The sequence below is a fragment of the Eschrichtius robustus genome, chromosome 16, assembly GCF_028021215.1.
Source record: "Eschrichtius robustus isolate mEscRob2 chromosome 16, mEscRob2.pri, whole genome shotgun sequence".
NCBI classification, from domain to species: domain Eukaryota; kingdom Metazoa; phylum Chordata; class Mammalia; order Artiodactyla; family Eschrichtiidae; genus Eschrichtius; species Eschrichtius robustus.
Genome location: NC_090839.1, coordinates 92,963,836 through 92,983,448, shown reverse-complemented (window position 1 = coordinate 92,983,448; position 19,613 = coordinate 92,963,836). Strand labels below are relative to the sequence as shown.

Below are 19,613 nucleotides of genomic sequence, written 5' to 3'. Positions count from 1 at the left end.
GCCACCCACCCTCCGTCCACATACACCTTTGGGGGAGAGAGGGACAGCGTCCCGGGGGCCTGGGGTTACACTGCTGCTTCCTGCGCGGGGAGCCCTCCGTTCCATCCCCCAGGAGGGCACAAGGTCGCTGCAGCCCCCAGATCCCTTGCAGGCGGGCAGAACTCAGCACTGCCCTGCCCAGGCCCAGGATCGGCCAAGGCGCCCACCTCACGCCCAGCCCTACCCAGAGCCGAGGCTGGACAGGCACAAAGGCGGAGGCCCTCAGCGGTCAGTGCCGACGAGACCGGCCAGGCCCCAGGTGGACGCACCGCTCCGGCTCCTGGTCCGCAGGAGAGCGAGTCCCGCCACCTCCCAGGTCGGCCTGCGACTCAGCTCCTCACCGACTAGAGATGGGCTGTCTACCTGGGCCTCGGGCTCCCTGACCGCACCCCAGGGAGTCACCCCTGCCATGGCGCTCTCGCCCCACCCGTGCGGGCCCCTCCACCTCGCCCACTTTGTTCACAGACAGCCTTCCCTGCCATTCCTGCTGCCCGAGGCTCCGGGGAGCAGCCCAGCCCCTGGGCCACCTCCACCGGCAGGCCCCGCGGCCGGGAAGGGGCCAGGCTTCCCGAGCCTCCCCGGGGCCTCCGCTCCCCGCGGGCAGCACCCAAGCGCCCGGGCCTGCGGTCAATGGGAGCGGAGGCTGGCGCCGAGGGCCGAGCCCAGAAGGCGGACAAGATTCCCTTTCAGCCTGGGAGGGCGGTGCCCGCCGCACAGTGTCCCTACTACCCAGGGACCGCACGTCCGCATCCTGCAAGAATGGCCCGGATTGTTTATTATGCAGATTCGCTTACTATAAATTAACACAACCACTGTTCATTCCCTCGATGTCAATGAGCTTAAAGAATGGTTCCCATTGGCAAAAAGCATGCATGTCGGGAAAGAATGGATTGCGATGAATCATGGAAGCAATTCTTATGGAATCAATGACTCATTATCCTGATAATAACCGAGGCACAGAATTGCCAGTCTGCGGGGCACCACGCAGGTGATAACGGAGTCCGGTGTGAGCAAGGCTGGGGAGCAGCGGCCGGCCTGCCCACAAGGTGGCAGGGGAATGGAGATGACAGTTTACAGAGCGACCTAGGGCCTGCGCGTCTGTCCCCGCGAGCCCCTGCCCGCACGGCGAGCCTGCACGATGCCCCTGCCGGGTGTGGGGGAGAAGAGACACCAGCTTCCGCTCAGCAAGGCCCTCGAGGAGTCAGGGCGACGCCCATCCTTCCCAGGAGGCAGGGAGCGTGTCCGCCCGGCTTTGTCCCGAGATGCTCCCCACAGAGCATCCCCGGAGCCGCCACCTGCGGTTTTCTCAAAGGGGACCAGAGTCTGTGGAGGGGCCGTCACGCTGACCCAGGCACGGCCGGGCTGGCACCAGCTCCCCTCGCGGCTGGTCCTCCCTCCACAGGGCTTGTACGTGTGTAAAATCCTCTCTGCGTGGATACAACTCTCAAACCTTAACCTGTACGACCCTAAGCGTGCAGCGCAGTGGGTCTGCCCACCACTCAGGTCAGGGCGCGGGACGTTTCCAGGTGCCAGGAACTCCCGGGGCCCCTCGAGGGCTCAGGTGCCTTCAGACAACCGCGGTGCGGCTGAAAGGAACCCCAGCACGTCCTTCTGTGCCGGGCGAGTCTGAGCGCTGGGTCCGGTCCGTCTGTTCTCACGGCCGCACCGCCACTCCCCAGGCTGTGGGTGACAGGTGCTGTCTAGTTTCAGCTCTGATTCCGAAGGGGGCCTCGAACCTTCTCGCGTGTGACCAAACGCCCTCAGTCTCGTGGGTGATGCAGGGGGTCGGGGTGCACTGGCGGCGTCACGGGGTATCGCGCGATCTGCTGAACGCCGTCTCCCCAGGCTGCACCAGCCGGCCCTCCCCCGGCGCCCACTCCCTCGGTGCAGGGTCACCACAGCGACGTGGGCTCAGAGGACCGCAGATCTCGGGTTGGGAGCCTCGCCGGACGTACGGAGCCTGGGAAGGGTGTGCGGGGGAAGAAGGAAGCACTGCCTCGGACGGCTGCCGGGGGGCAGGCCACCCCATCACCCGCCAAACAGCACAGGGCCCCCCGGGGAACAACAGGGCAGGTGGCTTGGGAGAGGCACCAGCAGCGGCTGCACCTCCACTTCCCCAGGGTGCGTCCCCAAAGAGCGCGTAGGCAGCTGCCGCCGCAGGGCACACAGGACCAAGGGCACCTGGGCCGGAGCGCGTCACCAGGGGGCCGTGAGGACCCCTTCCTCACCGAGGTCCCGACAGCGCCCTCAGAGGCGTCAGAGAAGAGCATTGTGCGGAGGCGAGGACGGGCCAGGGCCGCCCCACGGAGCACAAAGGGCCATCCTTCTCGGGACACTGGCCTCTGTCACCACGGCCGCGCAGTGCCCGGCCCCACCCCAGCTGGCACGCAAAGGGGCTACTTCGTGCTTTGTTTCATTTTTGTTTTTCCTTCTTCTACAAGAAAAGTGGTGGGAGGCCCTACTGGGCTACGTTTTTGCTCCCGCCGCTGCCTCGGTGCCTCCGGCTGAACCCAGAGCTCCCGCCCGGCTGTTATCGTTCATTCGTTCACTCGTTGTCACCCCCGTGTCACCCCCAGCACCCTGGGCGCCCTGCACGTTCCAACTGCTGGGTTCAGCGGTGAAGAGTGTGTGGATTCCTGTTCACCGGGACTTACCGGCCGACCGGCCGGTGATCATCACACAAGCGTAACTGTCATGAAAACGAGCGCCGGCCCTGAAGACAAGGGAAGGGAGAGCCCCAGTCCAGACCGTCCAGAGAGGACTTCCGAGGAGGGGAGTCCGAGCCCAGCCTGAGGGGCCCCCTGAAAAGACCAGGGGGAAGAGGTCTGAGGCGGGGGCACAGGACGAGCCGAGGCCCTGAGGCAGGACTGAACTCGGAGGTCACTGGACGCAGCAAGACCGCACGGGGAGATGGTCGTCTCAGGACCAGAAGGTTCCAGCACAGCTGAGGCCAGGTTCACATCTGGGATGCCCCCCCCCACCCCGCTGCAGCTGGAGCCCAGCTCGGGGCGGCAGGAGGGGAGCAGGGAGGAGCGAGGGGCGTCCCAGAAACACAGCCTTCGACCACGTTACTCAACAGGTGGTGTGTGGACCAGGCGCACGGCATCACCTGGGAACCTGCGGAAACCCAGGCGCACGCCCCCCGCCCGACCCCCGACACCGGCCGACTGAATCAGACCCCCAGGGGTGCAGCCCAGAGGCCAGGACCTCAGCAGGTGGTGCTGATGCCTGCCCACGATGGACCAGCTCCGACTCGACTGTGGACGGAGGTGGAGACGGTGACTGGGTTGAAGGCACAAGAATCTGCTTAGTGAGACCCCAGAAGCAGCATCACAGGTAGCACTGCGTTTCCGTCAAGGGGGACCTGAGATGGGGACCTGGGCCCCGCCAAAACAGACGAGCAGCTGGGAACGCCAGGGGGGCTGCCTCCCCGCCTGCCCCCAAACCCGGGACACTTCGGTTCAACACTCGGCTCCACAGAAAACGGAAATTCAATTGAAATAACTGTTGGGTGAGTGGAGACAGAATCAGTCGCTGAGTTATCCACTACACTGGATGGGGGGTTCCTGCGGCCTCAGCCCCCCTGCCCCCCGCAGCCACTTCCCACGCCACCCGGAGCCGCCCGGGCAAGGAAGCGAGTTGGGCGTGCCAGCCGCTGTTGTTTTTGGTTTCACAGATGGTGAGAAAAAGCTAATGGCCCAGCTCCTCGGCGTCCCAGGCTCCGGCCACAGAGAGAGGGGGGCGTCCAAGCAGGTGGGTCCGTGCAGGTGAGTCTGGGTACGTTGGTCGCTCTTCCCAGGTAAACCCGGTTCCGAGCCTCAACCCTCTTTAGCCCAAAACACCCGGGGAAAGCCGACTGTCTGGTTTCGCTTGAGAGGCAACTCCTCACAGAGACTCCCTCCCAGCTCCCCGTCCGTGGTGCCCGGGTCACGCGGACCAGCCCCATGGGGTCAGCAGCCACTCCTCAGGGGAGGCCAGCCTCCAGCCAGGTTCCCTCCTCGGAACCCGCCACGCTCCTGGCCTCCTCCCGCCCTCCCCCCACAGACACCACGCTCTGCGAGGTGCCACAAGGCAGGGTCCCATCAGGGTTCCAATCCGCGTCTGAAGTGCCACTTACTTCCGGGGTGACCATGCGCCCCGTCAAGGGCCCGGTGTGGGGTGTGCACGAGGACCGGCCCCCTCCCCGAGCTGTCCTCACATTACCACCACCACACGGGGGGCTCTGGGTCACCTGTCCGTGATTCCAGAGCAGCCTCTGGCCACAGTAGGGCCACCAGGACCTCAGCAGGGAACCGAGAGGGGTGCTGGGCCCCCAGACACACCCTGTGGGTGAGATGCTGCAGGAAAGCTCCACAGCCGGCTCGGGCCACGGCCACCCAGCGCCCAGGAAGTGGCCGATCAGCAGAGCGCGCCTGAGGGCAGGACGCCCGGGTCCCTGCACAGCCCCGTCGTCCACAGCAGCACGGCTCAGGGTGGCCGCCACGACGGCGGGCACGACGGGTAAACGGATAAACAAGACGTGGGCCATCCACGCAGTGGAGTGTGACCCAGCCTTCAAAAGGGAGGAAACTCTGACACCTGCTGCAACGTGATGAACCCTGAGGACGTGACGCCCAGTGGGATGAGCCAGACCCAGGAGGACAGGCGCTGTGTGGTCCCACTTCTGAGGTCCCTGGGGGCGTCAGGGGCACAGAGACGGCAAGGAGGGGGTGGGGGCCCGGGGATGGGGGAGGGGGAGGGGATCCAGTGTTTAATGGGGACAGAGTCTCAGTTTGGGAAGATGAGAAAGTTCTGGAGATGATGGTGGGGATGGTTGCACAACAGTGTGGGTGTGCTTAATGCCCCTGAACCGGACACTGAAAACGGTTAAGATGGCAACTTTTACGTTATGTGTACTTTACCAATTAAAAAATAAAAAACAGAACACCAGGCAAGCAGACTGGAGGGCCGTGACCCGCAGAGCCTGACAGCCTGGGGTGCCCTGTCCCCGGGAGGCCCCTCCCACCTCTGGAGACTGGAAACGGCTCTCCTCCCAGACATCCTGTGAAACAGGGGGAGCCCTGGGCTGGGGGCTGGAGCCTGGGGTGGGGTAGACCCCCCCTCCCCCAAGGAGGCCCTGAAGCACCCAAGGCCCGGAAGGATCGGGGAGGAACCGTGTCCTGAGCCTGTAAGGTCAGCCGAGGAGCGTCCTTTCAAGTGGAAATGCTTCGTTCCACGAATAAACCAAAGTGGGAGATATTTTTATACTCAGGAAAATGGATTACAGCTCTCGGTGACACACACGCTGCAGCCAGCACTCTCCGCGTCTCTCTGGAAAACCATAATTTAAACCAAGCTGGTGTTTTCGGCATCCGGTCACCTGGCCGTCCCCCCCCCAGGGCGCCGCTGGTCAGAGGGCAGTGTCCAGCCTGCAGAAGGGGGGCTCTGGATGACCACCCCCAAACCATGCCCGTTTAAAGGCCAGGATGGGGCCTCCGAGGGGAGCGCACGTCCTGGGGGCTTCAGGGCAACGACGTGATGGACACAGTCTCCGCTCCCCCCGCCCTCACAAGATGGGCCTCACTCAAGCCTTAAAAGCCACCCTCGGAACCCTCACAAGCGGCCAGTCCCTGGTCAGGGGTCACTCCCCTGCTCCCCTGAAGGCAGAGCCAGAAAGGAGCAAACAAAACACGGCTCCAGGCCTGGGAGAAGCTGCAGCTTCGTACCCAGAGCGGTGATAACAGTCATTATTAGAATGTGTGCTGGTAGCCAGCAGGCCATTTTTTCACCCCAGGTTCCTGACTGAGCATCTTTCGATTCCTTTAAACGCGGCCTCACCCACAAGGCTCGGGCCCTGCATGTTTATCGTGTGCTCACGCCCACATCACAGGGGCTCCCTCTGCAGGCTCCCTCGCCCCGCCCGGCCCTCCCACGCCCACCAGCAGCTGGAAACTCTGATGAGACTGACGGAGGGGCGGCCCCCAAGCCACCACCTTGTCCCATCCGGGCTGACTGTCCCGAATTGGAGAGTCAGCCAGAAAGTGGCATCCGCCCACAGTGCCCAGACATCCGGGCTCAGGCATCTCACAGCTGCCTTCGTACCTGAGCCGCTGCGGGGAGGGCTGGACCTGCCTGTAACCCCAGTTACAGCAAGTGACCCCACTTCCCTGTCACACGGTCGCCTCCCCATGTCCCCTGCCTGGAGAGACTTGGCTCGGTGACATCCCTGGGGGCCGGGAGGGGTCCTGCCCAGACAAGTGGGCTAAGCCAGCCCCTCCCCTCACTCACAGATGGAGGTGCGGGCCAGCAGGTGAGAGCACCTGGCACTCTACAGTTTGCTGGGACGGGGGTCCTGAGTCCGGAGGGGGCGAGTGGGCAAGAACGCCCAGGGCTGAGAGGTTAGGGCCAAGGGGCCTGTCTCGGGGGACAGCCCCCCCCCCGGGCCCACCACCCATCAGGTAGGGTTCCCGCCAGCGCTCAGCCCTGTGGCCGGTTCCAGCATCTCCGCTCAGGCAGTGGTGGGTCCAGTGGGCGCCTGCCTCTCACACCCTCCGGTGTGCTCACACCTTCAGAGGGGAGGTGGCCGCCAGCACCTGGGGCCATTCCTCCCTGCGAGGGAGAGGGCATCTTTACTGTGCACGGGGTCTGCCGAGGAGGGTGGCAGGAGGTGGATTAATGGGGACAGAGGGCGGGGCAGACGTACTGGGGGCACCCACAGGGCCTCCACCCGACCCTGCGTGTGGAGTAACACAGAGATGCTGTCACTCCGGGCATGAGGGCCCAGGTCCAGGCAGCAGCCAGGAAACCACAAGGCCTGGGCTCTCGCATCTGAGTGGAGCACGCTAGCCAGGGAGGCACGTCTCACGGGACCCCGGCGGTAGGCCCTTGAGGCTCCTCGAAAGACAAGGACAGGCTCTGGGCCAAAGGTCAGCCGTCCCTACATCTGCTCGCTGGGGAGAACCCGGGCTCCGACGTGCCAACCCCAGGGTCATTTCAACTCTCACTTAGCCACGCGCTCTGGCGACACGAGTCGGCACTTTGGCGACATCTTCGGGATTGAACTAGAGAAGTTGTGTGACTCCAAGGAACACAGAAGAGGGAGGACATTCCGGGGGGTGGAAAGCAGGACCCAACCTTTGTGGGACCCTGTGCACGAGAGAGAGCCCCGATCTCGGTCATCAGCCCAGTGGCTCTGCCTGGGTGGGGTCTAGAAGGATGCATAGAAGTTTGCAAGTCAGAGCAGGAATAAGAACAGAGGGAAAGGACGGGTAGAGGCCCAGAGGCAAGATGCTCACTGGGAAGGCCCTTCCAGGGTGTCTCCGCGACGACTATGAACCCCAAGGGCAGGGGCCATGTCCCCAAAAGTGTATCCTCGGGGCTTTCTAAGTGTCCAGCACACGAGTGCTCAATCGACATTTGAGCAAGAAAACAAGAAAGGGGGGACTTCCCTGGTGGCGCAGTGGTTGAGAATCCGCCTGCCAACGCAGGGCACACGGGTTCAAGCCCCGGTCCGGGAAGATCCCACATGCCGCGGAGCAGCTAAGCCCGTGAGTCACAACTACTGAGCCTGCGCTCTAGAGCCCACGAGCCACAACCACTGAGCCCACGTGCCACAACGACTGAAGCCCGCACGCCTAGAGCCCGTGCTCCGCAACAAGAGAAGCCACCGCAATGAAGCACAGCAACGAAGACCCAACACAGCCAAGAATAAATAAATAAATAAATTTATTCTAAAAAAAAAAGAAAGAAAACAAGAAGGGGACCGAGGACGGGGGACAGGATGGAGAGTGGTGACAGCAGAGGCACCGAGGTGAAGAAGAAGCCCACACAGCGATCAGGGCCCGAGGAAGGACCCGGACCTGAGCCTGGAGCCAGCCGACCCCTCGGCACCAGCTCTGGAGACGCCGGGACGACGCAGCCTCGTTGGTCTCCTCTGCTCCCTGGGCTGGTGTTGTTTTAACCCAGAGCGGAGCCCACAGGAGGTGGCCGGGCTGGCAGCCTAAGCCCGGGTCGGAGCCGCAGCCTGCACTCATTTCCACCTGCCACCCCCTCTGCGGCCGTGGCCACCCCGGGCCCGCGGCTCCTGCCTCAGTTTCCTCCTGCGGTGTGAGACAGAACAGCCCCCGCCCCCAGAGGCCTGGTCCAGGCCCCGAGCTCAGGACAGACAGAAAGCCCGACTCCGTGTGCCGCTCGCCCTGAGGTCCCCGCGGTGAGTCACTTCCTATGCCGCCAGCTCCGGAAGCCGAGGGCCGCCCGCCGGTTCCCAGAACACGCGACCACATGGACGCAGACGTGCTGCTGGCGGAACAAGTGAGCAAATGCCCCCCCAGCCCCTCCACAATGGCCTGGCAGTGCCAGAAGCCGAGCCCTGAGAACTGGGCCGGGTCAGCGCACCGGGGAGGCACTGTCAGACAGCAGCGGGAACCCCACCTCATGGGGGCTCGGATTGCGGGGGTGGCATGTGGAGGCCGCCAGTGCCCCATCCCCGCCCCGTCCCCAGCACTGGCATCCGGGGCCCGGAGCTGACTCGGGGGCCCCTCGGACGTGCCCTGACGGTGCTGGGACCGTGGACTCCAGAATCCCAGGACGGGCTCAGTCCCGAGCCCGGGGCGCGCGGGCCAGTCTGCCACGGGGGCCGGCCTTAACCAGACTCTCCTGGGAACAGGTGCACAAGCTGGACCGCATCAGGGCCACAGAGAAAACCCTGGGGGCAGATGCACTGCTAACGGCCAGCCGAGAGGACGACACTCATGGAGGCCCAAGGAGGAGGGGGAGGGGGTGGGGGGGAGGTTGGGGCAGAGGGCAGCACAGGCCGAGCCCCCGCATTTGGAGAAGCCCACGCGGGGGCCCCAGGCAAGGACACCGCCATCCAAGCAGGGTGGGCTCAGCCTGCGGGGGCAGGCGACTGAAGGAGGCGCTCCTCCCTCCAAATCGGAGCCTGGGCCCCTCACTCCTGAAGGCAGGAAGTAAAGGGAGGAAGCTGAACGAAATCAGGAAGCATCACATCCCTGGGACGGACGGAGCCTGGCTCCATCGTAGAGCCAGAGCCACGGGGCCTGCAGACATTTAAAAAGCGTGAGCACCCAGTGTGGCTGGGTGAGCCTGCTGGGTCGTGGGCTCCCGGCTGGGGCAGGGCTGGTCAGTCGGGGCCCCGGGACCGCAGTCGGCTTGTGCAGGAAGCAGACGGCAGGCGCCCTTATTCCACTCTGTGCTCAGATATGCTTACGGTATCTTTTAAGTGAACTCTGTCACTTCTGGATTGAAAAACTGGAAACGCATCACTCAGAAAGACGTTTTCTAGCCCTGAGCTTGTGCGCAGAGACAGGAGTTATTTTCCAAAAACAGTTCAAGATACTTACGTCCACTTCCCCTTGGTCGATTACGTAGAAGTTATCCCCTTCGTCCCCTACGAGAAAAGGGAAACAGGACACGTGATGCAAGAATGCGGAGTTTTGTTTTTCTTGTAATAAACCACCTTTCGGCATTGCTTCATAGACCTCTGCTAAGCAGTACCAGGTCTCATCAATTTAAAAAAATCTTTAAATAAAAGCTGTATGTATGGAAGGTGCAGAACACGATGGCCTATTTCACACACATAGGGAAACGGTTACTCCAGTCAGGCCGACGGGCATGTCCTCTCCTGACACCGCCATCTGAAATCCACTCCCAGCATGTTGCCAGGACTCAGCACAGCTCCGCCATGTTTTTAATAACAAGGAGGTTATCGAAACATATTAACACATGTTAACTTGTTAAGCGGACTGTTCTGAAGTGTCATTAGTGGCTTTTCTCAAGACAGACAATGGGAGTTTTGTATAATATACTTTTTTTTAAATGAATTTATTTATTTATTTGTTTTTAGTTTTAGCTGTGTTGGGTCTTCATTGCTGTGCATGGGCTTTCTCTAGTTGAGGCAAGCGGGGGCTACTCTTCATTGTGGTGCGTGGGCTTCTCACTGTCATGGCTTCACTTGTTGCAGAGCATGGGCTCTAGAGTGCAGGCTCAGTAGTTGTGGCTCATGGGCTCAGTAGTTGTGGCTCAGGGGCTCTAGAGCGCAGGCTTAGTAGTTGTGGCACACGGGCTTAGCTGCTCCGCGGCACGTGGGATCTTCCCGGACCAGGGCTCGAACCCGTGTCCCCTGCATTGGCAGGCGGATTCTTAACCACTGCGCCACCAGAGAAGCCCTAAATATACTTTCTAAGTGAATGACCAATTCTCCCCAGAGGGCTCTGGCCCCGAGGAGGAGCAGAAGGGGCCGTACCTTGCTGTATGACGGTCTCCCCAGCGATGTGCATGACAGGGAACATGGCATCAAATATGTCGCTGGAAAAGAAAGCACAGCATGGGGGTGCTGCAGGGGCACCAGGCGACCTGCCCCTCACGGGGCTTCACATGGCTCCTGCTCCCCAGCTCAGGGGAGACGACGACCCCTGGGACCCGCTGTCCCTGGTCACGACCTCCTGATCTGCACGTATTGGGGTCTCACAAAAATGGGATCACACCCAACAGACCCCACTTAGGAAACGTAAGACAGGTCGTGACTGTTTCCACTAGGACACGGCAACCGGTCTTGACCTGCTTTCTGCTTCCTCCCAGGTGAACGCTTCGCATCTAAGGGTGTCGAGACACCAGATGCAGAAATGGGAAGAAACCAGACTCTGCAGCTGCTCACCCGAGGGGCACAGAGGCCGAGGAGGCTGGCTCGGGCTGTGCCCACCGGGCAGCCCGGCCGTTCCATCGCCCGAGTTTAGTGTGAAACAGACCCACAGGCAGGATGGGAGGGGGCGTGGGGAGGAGGGGACTGCCGGGCGGGTGGGGACGCCCCATCGCCCAGGGGGAGTGTGCACGTCGGTCCAGGACCCTTCATCTCCTCGGGATGGCAACCAGATGCAGGGTCAGAGGTCAGGGTCTGGATCCCAGAGTGCAGTGACCACACTCGGGGATGTGACCCACCCCCAGGCACACGTTTCCCCAAAAGAGAAGCAAGAAGCTGGGGCCGCTCAGGCAGGAAATGCACCCTGGCAGTCAGGACGCCTGCTTGCTGCCCGCCTGCCTGTTTAAAAAGGGGATTCTTGGAAACCGGTCAGTGGAGGCGCCTCAGAGGAGCCCCAGGTGCCGGGCCCTGGGGAAGCAAAAGCAGGACCAGAGATCCAAACAGCCCTGTGATCGCCCGCTCCCAGGGCCCAGAAAACATCAGTAAGTCTTAAGGCAGTTACTTCCCCTCTATTTAAACGTCTCTTTCTCTCTCTGGAGGAGGAGGAGGAGGGCAGCACCCCAGGGGTCTGGCAGGTGACCAGAGGCTGCGGGGAGGCGGGGGGAGAGGGTGCAGGTGCACGTCAGGTCAGAGCTCGGCTCTCAGGCCTGATCCACGTGGACGCCATCCTTCCGCGCTTGGCTAAGTCACGCTTCCACCTCCAGGCACACCTGAGCCCCACCTGAGCCCCGCCTGCTGCCCCGATCCCTTGGTCTCCTGATCAGGAGGGAAAACGAGCCGCAGTCTGTCCTGAGATGCGTGGCCTGGGCCCCAAGGCCTCTGAGAAGCACCCTCCCTGGTCTTGCCACGAGGGCCGGGGTCCTCAGACGGGGGAACCTCAGCCGCCATCAGGCAGCCCCTCTGCTGCCTGGCCTCCCGAAGACGGGGGTCCACTTCCAAGCTTAGAACTTTCCTCTTCACACCAGGGTGTGGCCTCCGATCGTCCACATGGAACTGACGTTTTCAAATTCACATTCAAGATGAGGTCTGACCCTTGAGGTCAAAACACCACAGACAAAGGAAAATGCAAATCAAAATCACGATGAGATAACACTTCACACCTGTCAGAATGACCATCAGCAAAAAGAACACAAATAACAAATGTTGGCAAGGATGTGGAGAAAAGAGAACCCTCCTACACTGTTGGTGGGAATGTAAATTGGTGCAGCCACTATGGAGAACAGTATGGAAGTTCCTGAAAAAAACTAAAAATAGAGTTGCCATATGATCCAGAAATTCGACTCCTGAGTATATACCTGAAAAAAATGAAAACACTAATTCGAAAAGATATGTGCACACCAATGTTCATAGCAGCACTGTTTACAATAGCCAAGACATGGAAGCAACCTAAGTGCCCATCAACAGATGAATGGATAAAGAAGATGTGGTACATATATACAATGGAATATTACTCAGCCATAAAAAAGAATGAAAGAATGCCATTTGAAGCAACATGGATGTAGTTAAGAGGATATTATGCTAAGTGAAGTAAGTGAGACAGACAAATACTATATGATCTCACTTATATATGAAATCTTAAAAATACAACAAACTGGTGAATATAACAAAAAAGCAGCAGACTCACAGATATAGAGAACAAACTAGTGGTTACTAGTGGGGAGAGGGAGGGGGGAGGGGCAAGACAGGGTAGGGGAGTAAGAGATACAAACTACTGTGTATAAAATAAATAAGCTGGGGCTTCCCTGGTGGCGCAGTGGTTGAGACTCTGCCTGCCAGTGCAGGGGACACGGGTTCGAGCCCTGGTCTGGGAGGATCCCACATGCCGCGGAGCAACTGGGCCCGTGAGCCACAGCTACTGAGCCTGCGCGTCTGGAGCCTGTGCTCCGCAACAAGAGAGGCCGCGATAGTGAGAGGCCCGCGCACCGCGATGAAGAGTGGCCCCCGCTTGCCACAACTGGAGAAAGCCCTCGCGCAGAAACGAAGACCCGACACAGCCAAAAATAAATAAATTAATTAATTGGTTAAAAAAAAAAAAAAAGATTGCTGCTGTGCTTACAGTTCATTAGTTTAAAAAAAATAAATAAATAAATAAATAAATAAATAAATAAATAAATAAGCTACAGGGATGTATTGAACTATACAGGGAACATAGCCAGTGTTTTGTAGTAACTATAAATGGAATATAACCATTAAAAATTATGAATCACTATGCCATACCTGAAACATGTAATATTGTTAATCAGCAATACCTCAGTAAAAAAAAAAAAAAAACACCCACTGATGAATCCCAATTTGATATATTTCTGAAAAAATCATGCAAACGGAGCTGTTCCATTTTGGGCTTGTTATTTTCAGCCCAAAAGTAGTTTAAATGTTCATCACAGCTAATTCCAACAACACAGACATTTTGGTTTTTGTTTATTTTAAATCCAAACCCCACTGCCCAAGTGCCATTTTAAAATACGGCTAATAAAAAGAAACAAAATTGAGTTATTTGCAGTGAGGTGGATGGACCCAGTCTGTCATACAGATACTGTATGCTAACCCACATATGTGGAATCTAAAAAAAAAAAAAAAAAGGGTTCTAATGAACCTAGGGGCAGGACAGGAATAAAGACGCAAATGTAGAGAATGGACTTGAGGACATGGGGAGGGGGAAGGGTAAGCTGGGACGAAGCGAGAGAGTGGCATGGACATATATACCCTACCAAATGTAAAATAGATAGCTAGTGGGAAGCAGCTGCACAGCACAGGGAGAGCAGCTCGGTACTTTGTGACCACCTAGAGGGGTGGGATAGGGAGGGTGGGAGGGAGACGCAAGAGGGAGGAGATATGGGGATATATGTATACATATAGCTGACTCACTTTGTGATACAGCAGAAACTAACACACCATTGTAAAGCAATTATACTCCAATAAAGATGTTAAAAAAAATAAAATAAAATAAAGCTAATTCTTGACTTGCAAGTAAATGTTTAGAACACATCCTGCTGGTAAGTTACTTGTTTTGACCTTGGAAACAAGACCTTCGAAGCTACAGTCAAGTCAGCAGCCAAGGCCACCTAAGCCTTCACTTCACCCTGACCTTAGCTAAGCAGCAAAGTGTCTCTGAAAACAATTCTAAGGCAAGAAGGCACCAGCCGTTGGGGGGGCCTCCCTCGACCCTGAGATGCACCCAAGCCCTGGGGGTGGGCGCTGGGCGTGCCTGGTTCCCAGCTCCTGGTGGCATCCACCCCCCTGGGAGGGCCACGTGGCCCCCCGACACCTTCTGGGGTGTGATCGGTTCTGGGTGTCACCTGCTGTCCCCACCCTGGCAGAAGCCAGACCCTGGCCCTGAGGCCTTGGGGGTGTGAACACATTGCCATGGAAACCGGGCCTTCTCCCACAGGCCATCTCTTCAGAATGAGGGTGAAGAATGTTCTCTGATGGTCGGAGAACACCCACTCCTGGGGTGAAATACCAGCCAACTCCTTCCGGCTTCCGTGATCTGACCTCAAACCTGCTCTCAGGGTGGGTGGCCTCCCAGATTAGACTGCATGGGGCTGGGGACCAGGGGACGGTGTGGGATGGGCAGCCTTGTGTGGCCCCAAAGCCCACGGCCCAGCAGACTGGCCTTGCAGTGGCTCAGACCAGCCCAGGCTGTGCCGATGTCCCACCGCACTCACCAGCCATACCCCTCTCCCCTGTAGGAGGCAGGTACCCCAGGGGCCCCAGGGTCCTGGGGTCAAGGCCCTGGAAGCTTGCCCATGGGGGCGTGTCTTATAAAATGCCACTGTGCCCTCAAGCGACCAAGAAGATCACCCGGGAAGGACTCACTCACCAAAGTGCTGCGAAGCCCTGGCGGCCCACCCTCCACACTGAGCCTCAGATACCGACTCTGTAGCTCACAGGGCCACCGCAGACCCATCCAACACAGAGCATGGGCAGGCCTGTCCACAGTCACTTGGCAGGGCCGCACAGACATAGACCCCAGTTCTGGGACCAGCCCAGCGCTCAGCCGGCCAGAGAGCACCAGCCTCCTTCTGGACGACGGGGCTGGTGGGAGAGACCAGGCGGCCCGCTGTGCTCCAGGTTCTAGGGAAGCAGAGCCCTTCCCACTCTCCCCGTCCTCCTCCTGGGACACCCCACCTCTGCCCCGCTCTCTAACAGCAGGCACATGTCGGGGGAACAGACCTGGACCTCTCCCTCATCCCCCATCAACCTCCCGCTCGGCCACCCACTCAGCAGCAGACCCCAATGTTCCCGATGGAACCACAAACTGCATCAGGCCACGCCAGCATTTAGTGGGACCTACTAGCATCTTAAACCTCAGATGCAGATTTGTGCCCGAGTTCATGACACTGGTGATCCGCTCTTGTTGACAATTTCTCCCCCTTCTACCCACTTCCCCCGTCCCCCTTGCACTGGTGCTTGTTCTGAAATTTGAGGAATTTCCTTTTCATTGTATGCTTTCTCTCACAACGTGGAATCTTGAGTTATATGCATGTACTTTAAATTTACCCCCAAACGGCATCGTGCTACAGATCCCACCCTGTTTCTTCCGTTTTTTCAGGAGCATATCTCGGCTTTACTCAGGCTGCCTTCTCGCTGTGCCCTCATGTGGCAGAGAGCGAGCGTGCAAGGCTCTCTGGTGTCTTCTTAAAAGGGCACTAATCCCACCATTGGGGGCCCACCCTCCTGACCTCACCTAAACCCAATCACCTCCCAAAGGCCTGCCTCCAAATGCCATCACATTGGGGCTTAGGGCTTCAATAAGTGAATCTGGGGGACACGGTTCAGTCCATAGCAATTAACTTCTGCCAAATAGTTTTTGGGTTCATATTTAGGCCTTTTGTCCGTGAGGAAGGGGATCTGGTTTGTTTTTCCCCAGATGGTTAGCCAGTTTTCCCAACAACACCCACTAATGGCTCCATCCTGGTATTACAGTTACACAGCACATACTCTATGTGTCTGTTATGGGCTGATTTGTGTGTCCCTCCAAATTCATATGAAATTCATACAATATGCTGAGCAGCTTTCTCCTGTTTTCTATTTTCTGGAGCAACTCGTAAAAGGGTGGACAGTTTGTTGAAGTTTGACAGAATTCACCCATAAAACCTTTGGGACCTGAGTCTCTTTGGAAGGGAAGGTCTTTGGTCACCACTGAATTTTCTTTAGTGCTTTATTGATTCTTCATGGGCCAATTTTGGCCCCATTTTCAAAGTTAGCCCCAACATTTAAAACTTGAGAGAGTAATAAATATCCAAATTTTTGGCTTTTCTTTGGGAAAAAAAAAGGAAGATCTAGCAACGTGGGGCCTTTGTTCTCATGAAGCAAGAACTCAGCCCCTTTCCCACCCTGGCGGGAGCACACGCTCTGTCTGCCACAATCCCTACATCACCTGACTCCTGACCCCCAGCCTCCGCTTACAGCCCTAAGGGGCCCACTGTCCAGTGGGGGGGACAGATGTACATGTGGGCCTTCATCACAAGGGGTGTGGTCATCCCTGTGACAAACGCTCCCTTGATGGCAACCCAGAGAGCTGGTGCCACCCCAAAACTTGCCTGGAGGGGCCCAGGGGCTGAGTCGCCCAGGAGTTAACCCACTTGCAGAATGGGCACAGCTCACGGCATGATGGGAGATTAACCAAGAGGACCCCACTCCTGGAACCCTCCCGATCAGGAGCCACCGTGATTATTTCTGCTGGCTCCAAACCCTGTGCACACGGCAGCTCCGAGCCCCTTCTCCCAACCCTGGGAATGATGCCAAAGAAGCACTCCGCGCCCCTGAGCTCAGCCAGTCTCATGATCCAGTTATGGCTCTTTTATTCCCTTTTATTGGCTGACATTTCTAATATATAGCCAAACTGCTGCTGCAGGTGGCCTGACAGGTAAACACCTCCTGCCCCCACCCGTGCAAAGAAACCCGCAGAAGCAAACAGGTTGGACCAGTTCTCAGAGTGAGGCCACCCAAGTGCAGCAGAAGACAGAGGACGGGAGAGAGGTGCCCACAGCCAATCAGAGCTGCGCCTGCCCCAAGCACCTGCCCCCCTTCCGAGGTGGGAGTGAGGATCCCTGCACCCCAGCCGCACAGAAAACCTGCCACTCCCCCCACCCCCACCCCCCGCCCCGCCCTTCCCCGGCTCCAACAATCTGCCCCTCTGCATTCTGTAAGGATGGGAATGGGAGCAGAATTCTTGTGATTTTAAGCAAAAGCGCTGTGACAATGACCACAGGAACACCTCCAGTCATAAGGAAAAAATTCCATTAGCATTTCCAATATTTCTGTGTCTATATTTCTTTAAACGTTTTATTTTGAAAAACGTCAAACTTTCAGAAGCATGGGAGTGGGGGATGTCAGAGCCAGGATGCGTGTTTATACCCCCGGCTGGTGATGTCGCAAGACCAGCTCATAACATGGTGCAGACGCTCCAGCAGCGGGTCAGCACAGAGTGCACGCGTGTGGTGACAAGGACCAGGAGGGAATAATGAGCGATGTGGACAACATTAATAAAAAGGTCCCACTGAATGCAGAAAACGTGTTCGAGTGCGTACGAGTGTGTTTTCTGACTTCAGAATGACGCCACCAAGGGAAAAAGTGCACCTGACATTGGAAACGGTTCTCAAAGCCCTACGCCTGCTGCCTTTTGCCTTGGGAGAACTTCTTTCCTTTGCTGGCCCGGGCTCACGGTCAATGTTATTCACGTTCCAGGAACCAGCCTGGAGCCGCAGGCAAAGCTCTGGTGCCCGAGCACCACGGGGACACCTTGTTTTCTGCTGCATGTCACAGCCCGGGTAACAGAGGGGCTTTCGTCTGCTGGGAGCCAGCGCCCCGACAGGGTGCCTGGCTTATGTTTAGGCTTTTCCACTGTTTGGGTGAAACTGACTGCAAGTTTCCAAATAGTTCTCTCTAAACAGCAATAACTCAAGCGTAGCTGTTCACTGCAGTGGACGTGGGGCGGCCCACTCCCTGCTGGGGCATCGAGAGCACAATGTTTATAAATCCCAGGAGCCTCTGCCTCAGGCAGCCCGGAGCCACCTCGTCTGTGGCTGCTTCCTCCACCCCGATGCCTGGCACTGGGGAAAAGCACACAAATGCCTGGGGTTCCATAGGGAGCACATCCATGGTCCCAGGTGTGCCAGTTGAGTGTTACACCTGAACAAATTAATACATGTGACACACACAGCATCGGCCCTCAGACCACAATGGAGTTAAACTAGAAATCAATAACAGAAACATAACTTAAAATCCCGAAGGATTTGTAGATTAAGCAACACACTTCTAAATAATACATGGGTGGAAGAAGAAGGCTCCAGAGAAATTGAAAATATGTTTAACTAAATGAAAATGAAAACGCAACTTACCAAAATTTGCGGGATGCAGCAAAAGCAATGCTTAGAGGAAAACTTACAGCATTGAAAGCATACGTTTGAAAAGGAGAAAGATCTAAAATCAATAACCTAAGGAAACTAGAAAAAGAAAAGCAAATTAAACCTAAAGCAGGCAAAAGAAAAGAAGTAATAAAAATTAGAGCAGAATTTAAAATAGGAAATTTAAATAAAATAGGAAATTAACAGAGAAAAATCAGTGAAACCAAAGCTGGTTCTTTGAAAAGATCAATAAAAACCTATAAACCCCTAGCCATGGTAACAAAAAAAGGGGAGGGGTGGGGTGGGGAGGAGAGATTGAGAGAGAGAGAGAGAATACACAAATAATGAATGCCACAAATGAGAGAAAAGACATCACTACAGATCCCGTGGACATGGAAAGGATAATAAAGGGAGACCATGAACAACTCTGTGCCCACAAATTTGCTAACTTAGATGAAAGGGACCAGTTCTTTGAAAGACACAATCTGCTAAAACACACAAGAAGAAATAGATAATACAACCTATTAAAGAAATTGAATCAATAAATATTCAACTACCAAAACAGAAAGCACAGGCCCAGATGGGTTCACTAGTGAATTCTATCAAACACGGAAGTTAGAAATCATACCAATTCTCTACAATCTCTTCCAGAAGTATTTAGAAGCAGAGGGAACACTTTCTAACTCATTCTATGAGGCCAGAATTACTCTAATACCAAAACCAGACCAAGATATTACAAGAAAGGAAAATTCCAGACCACTATCTCATGAACATGGATGTAAAAATCATCAACAAAATACAGGCAAATCAAATCCAACTCTGTATTAAAAGATTTATACACCACAAATAAATGGAATTCATTCCAGGTATGCAAGGCTTGTTCAACATTCAAAAATCAATGATAATGCATCACATCAAAGGGCTAAAGAAGAAAAATCATATCAACAGATGCATAAGAAGCATTTGACAAAACTGAATACCCATTCATGATAAAAACTCTCAGAAAAATAAGAATATGGAGAATTCCCTCAAGTTGATAAAGAAGAGCTCTGGAAACCCTACAGTTAACGTCATACCTAGTGGTGAAAAACTAGATGCTTTCCCCCTAAGATGGAGATTCAAGCCAAATATATCCCCCTCACCACTCTTTTTCAACATCATACTGGAAAAGCCCTAGCTACTGCAATAAGACAAGAAAAGGAAATGAAAGGTATACAGACTGGAGGGAATTCCCTGGTGGGCCAGTGGTTAGGACTCCATGCCTCCACTGCCAGGGGCCCAGGTTTGATCCCTGGTTGGGGAACTAAGATCCTGCAAGCCGTGTGGTGTGGCCAAAAAAAAAAGTATACCGACTACAAAGGAAGAAATAAAACTGTCTGTTTGCAGATGACATGACTGTCTGTAAAAAATTCTGAAGAATAAAAAACAAAAGCAAAACCCATTGAAACTAATAAGTGATTACAGCAAGGCTGCAGGATACAAGGTTAACATGCAAAAGTCAATCACTTTCCTACATGTTAGCAATGAACAAG

General features: G+C 56.3%; 1 protein-coding gene across 2 annotated transcripts in view; it reads right to left on the bottom strand.

The window, feature by feature from the left end:
• Positions 1–19,613, bottom strand: part of PRKAR1B (protein kinase cAMP-dependent type I regulatory subunit beta) — an 86,519-nt gene that overhangs the window by 25,198 nt on the left and 41,708 nt on the right. For both annotated transcript variants that reach the window (XM_068565812.1, XM_068565813.1), the window contains exons 5-6: positions 10,280–10,341; positions 9,378–9,424 (exon numbers count right to left, since the gene is read on the bottom strand). In XM_068565812.1, the coding sequence (XP_068421913.1) occupies positions 9,378–9,424; positions 10,280–10,341 (109 nt within the window). The remainder of the gene's footprint in view (positions 1–9,377; positions 9,425–10,279; positions 10,342–19,613) is intronic.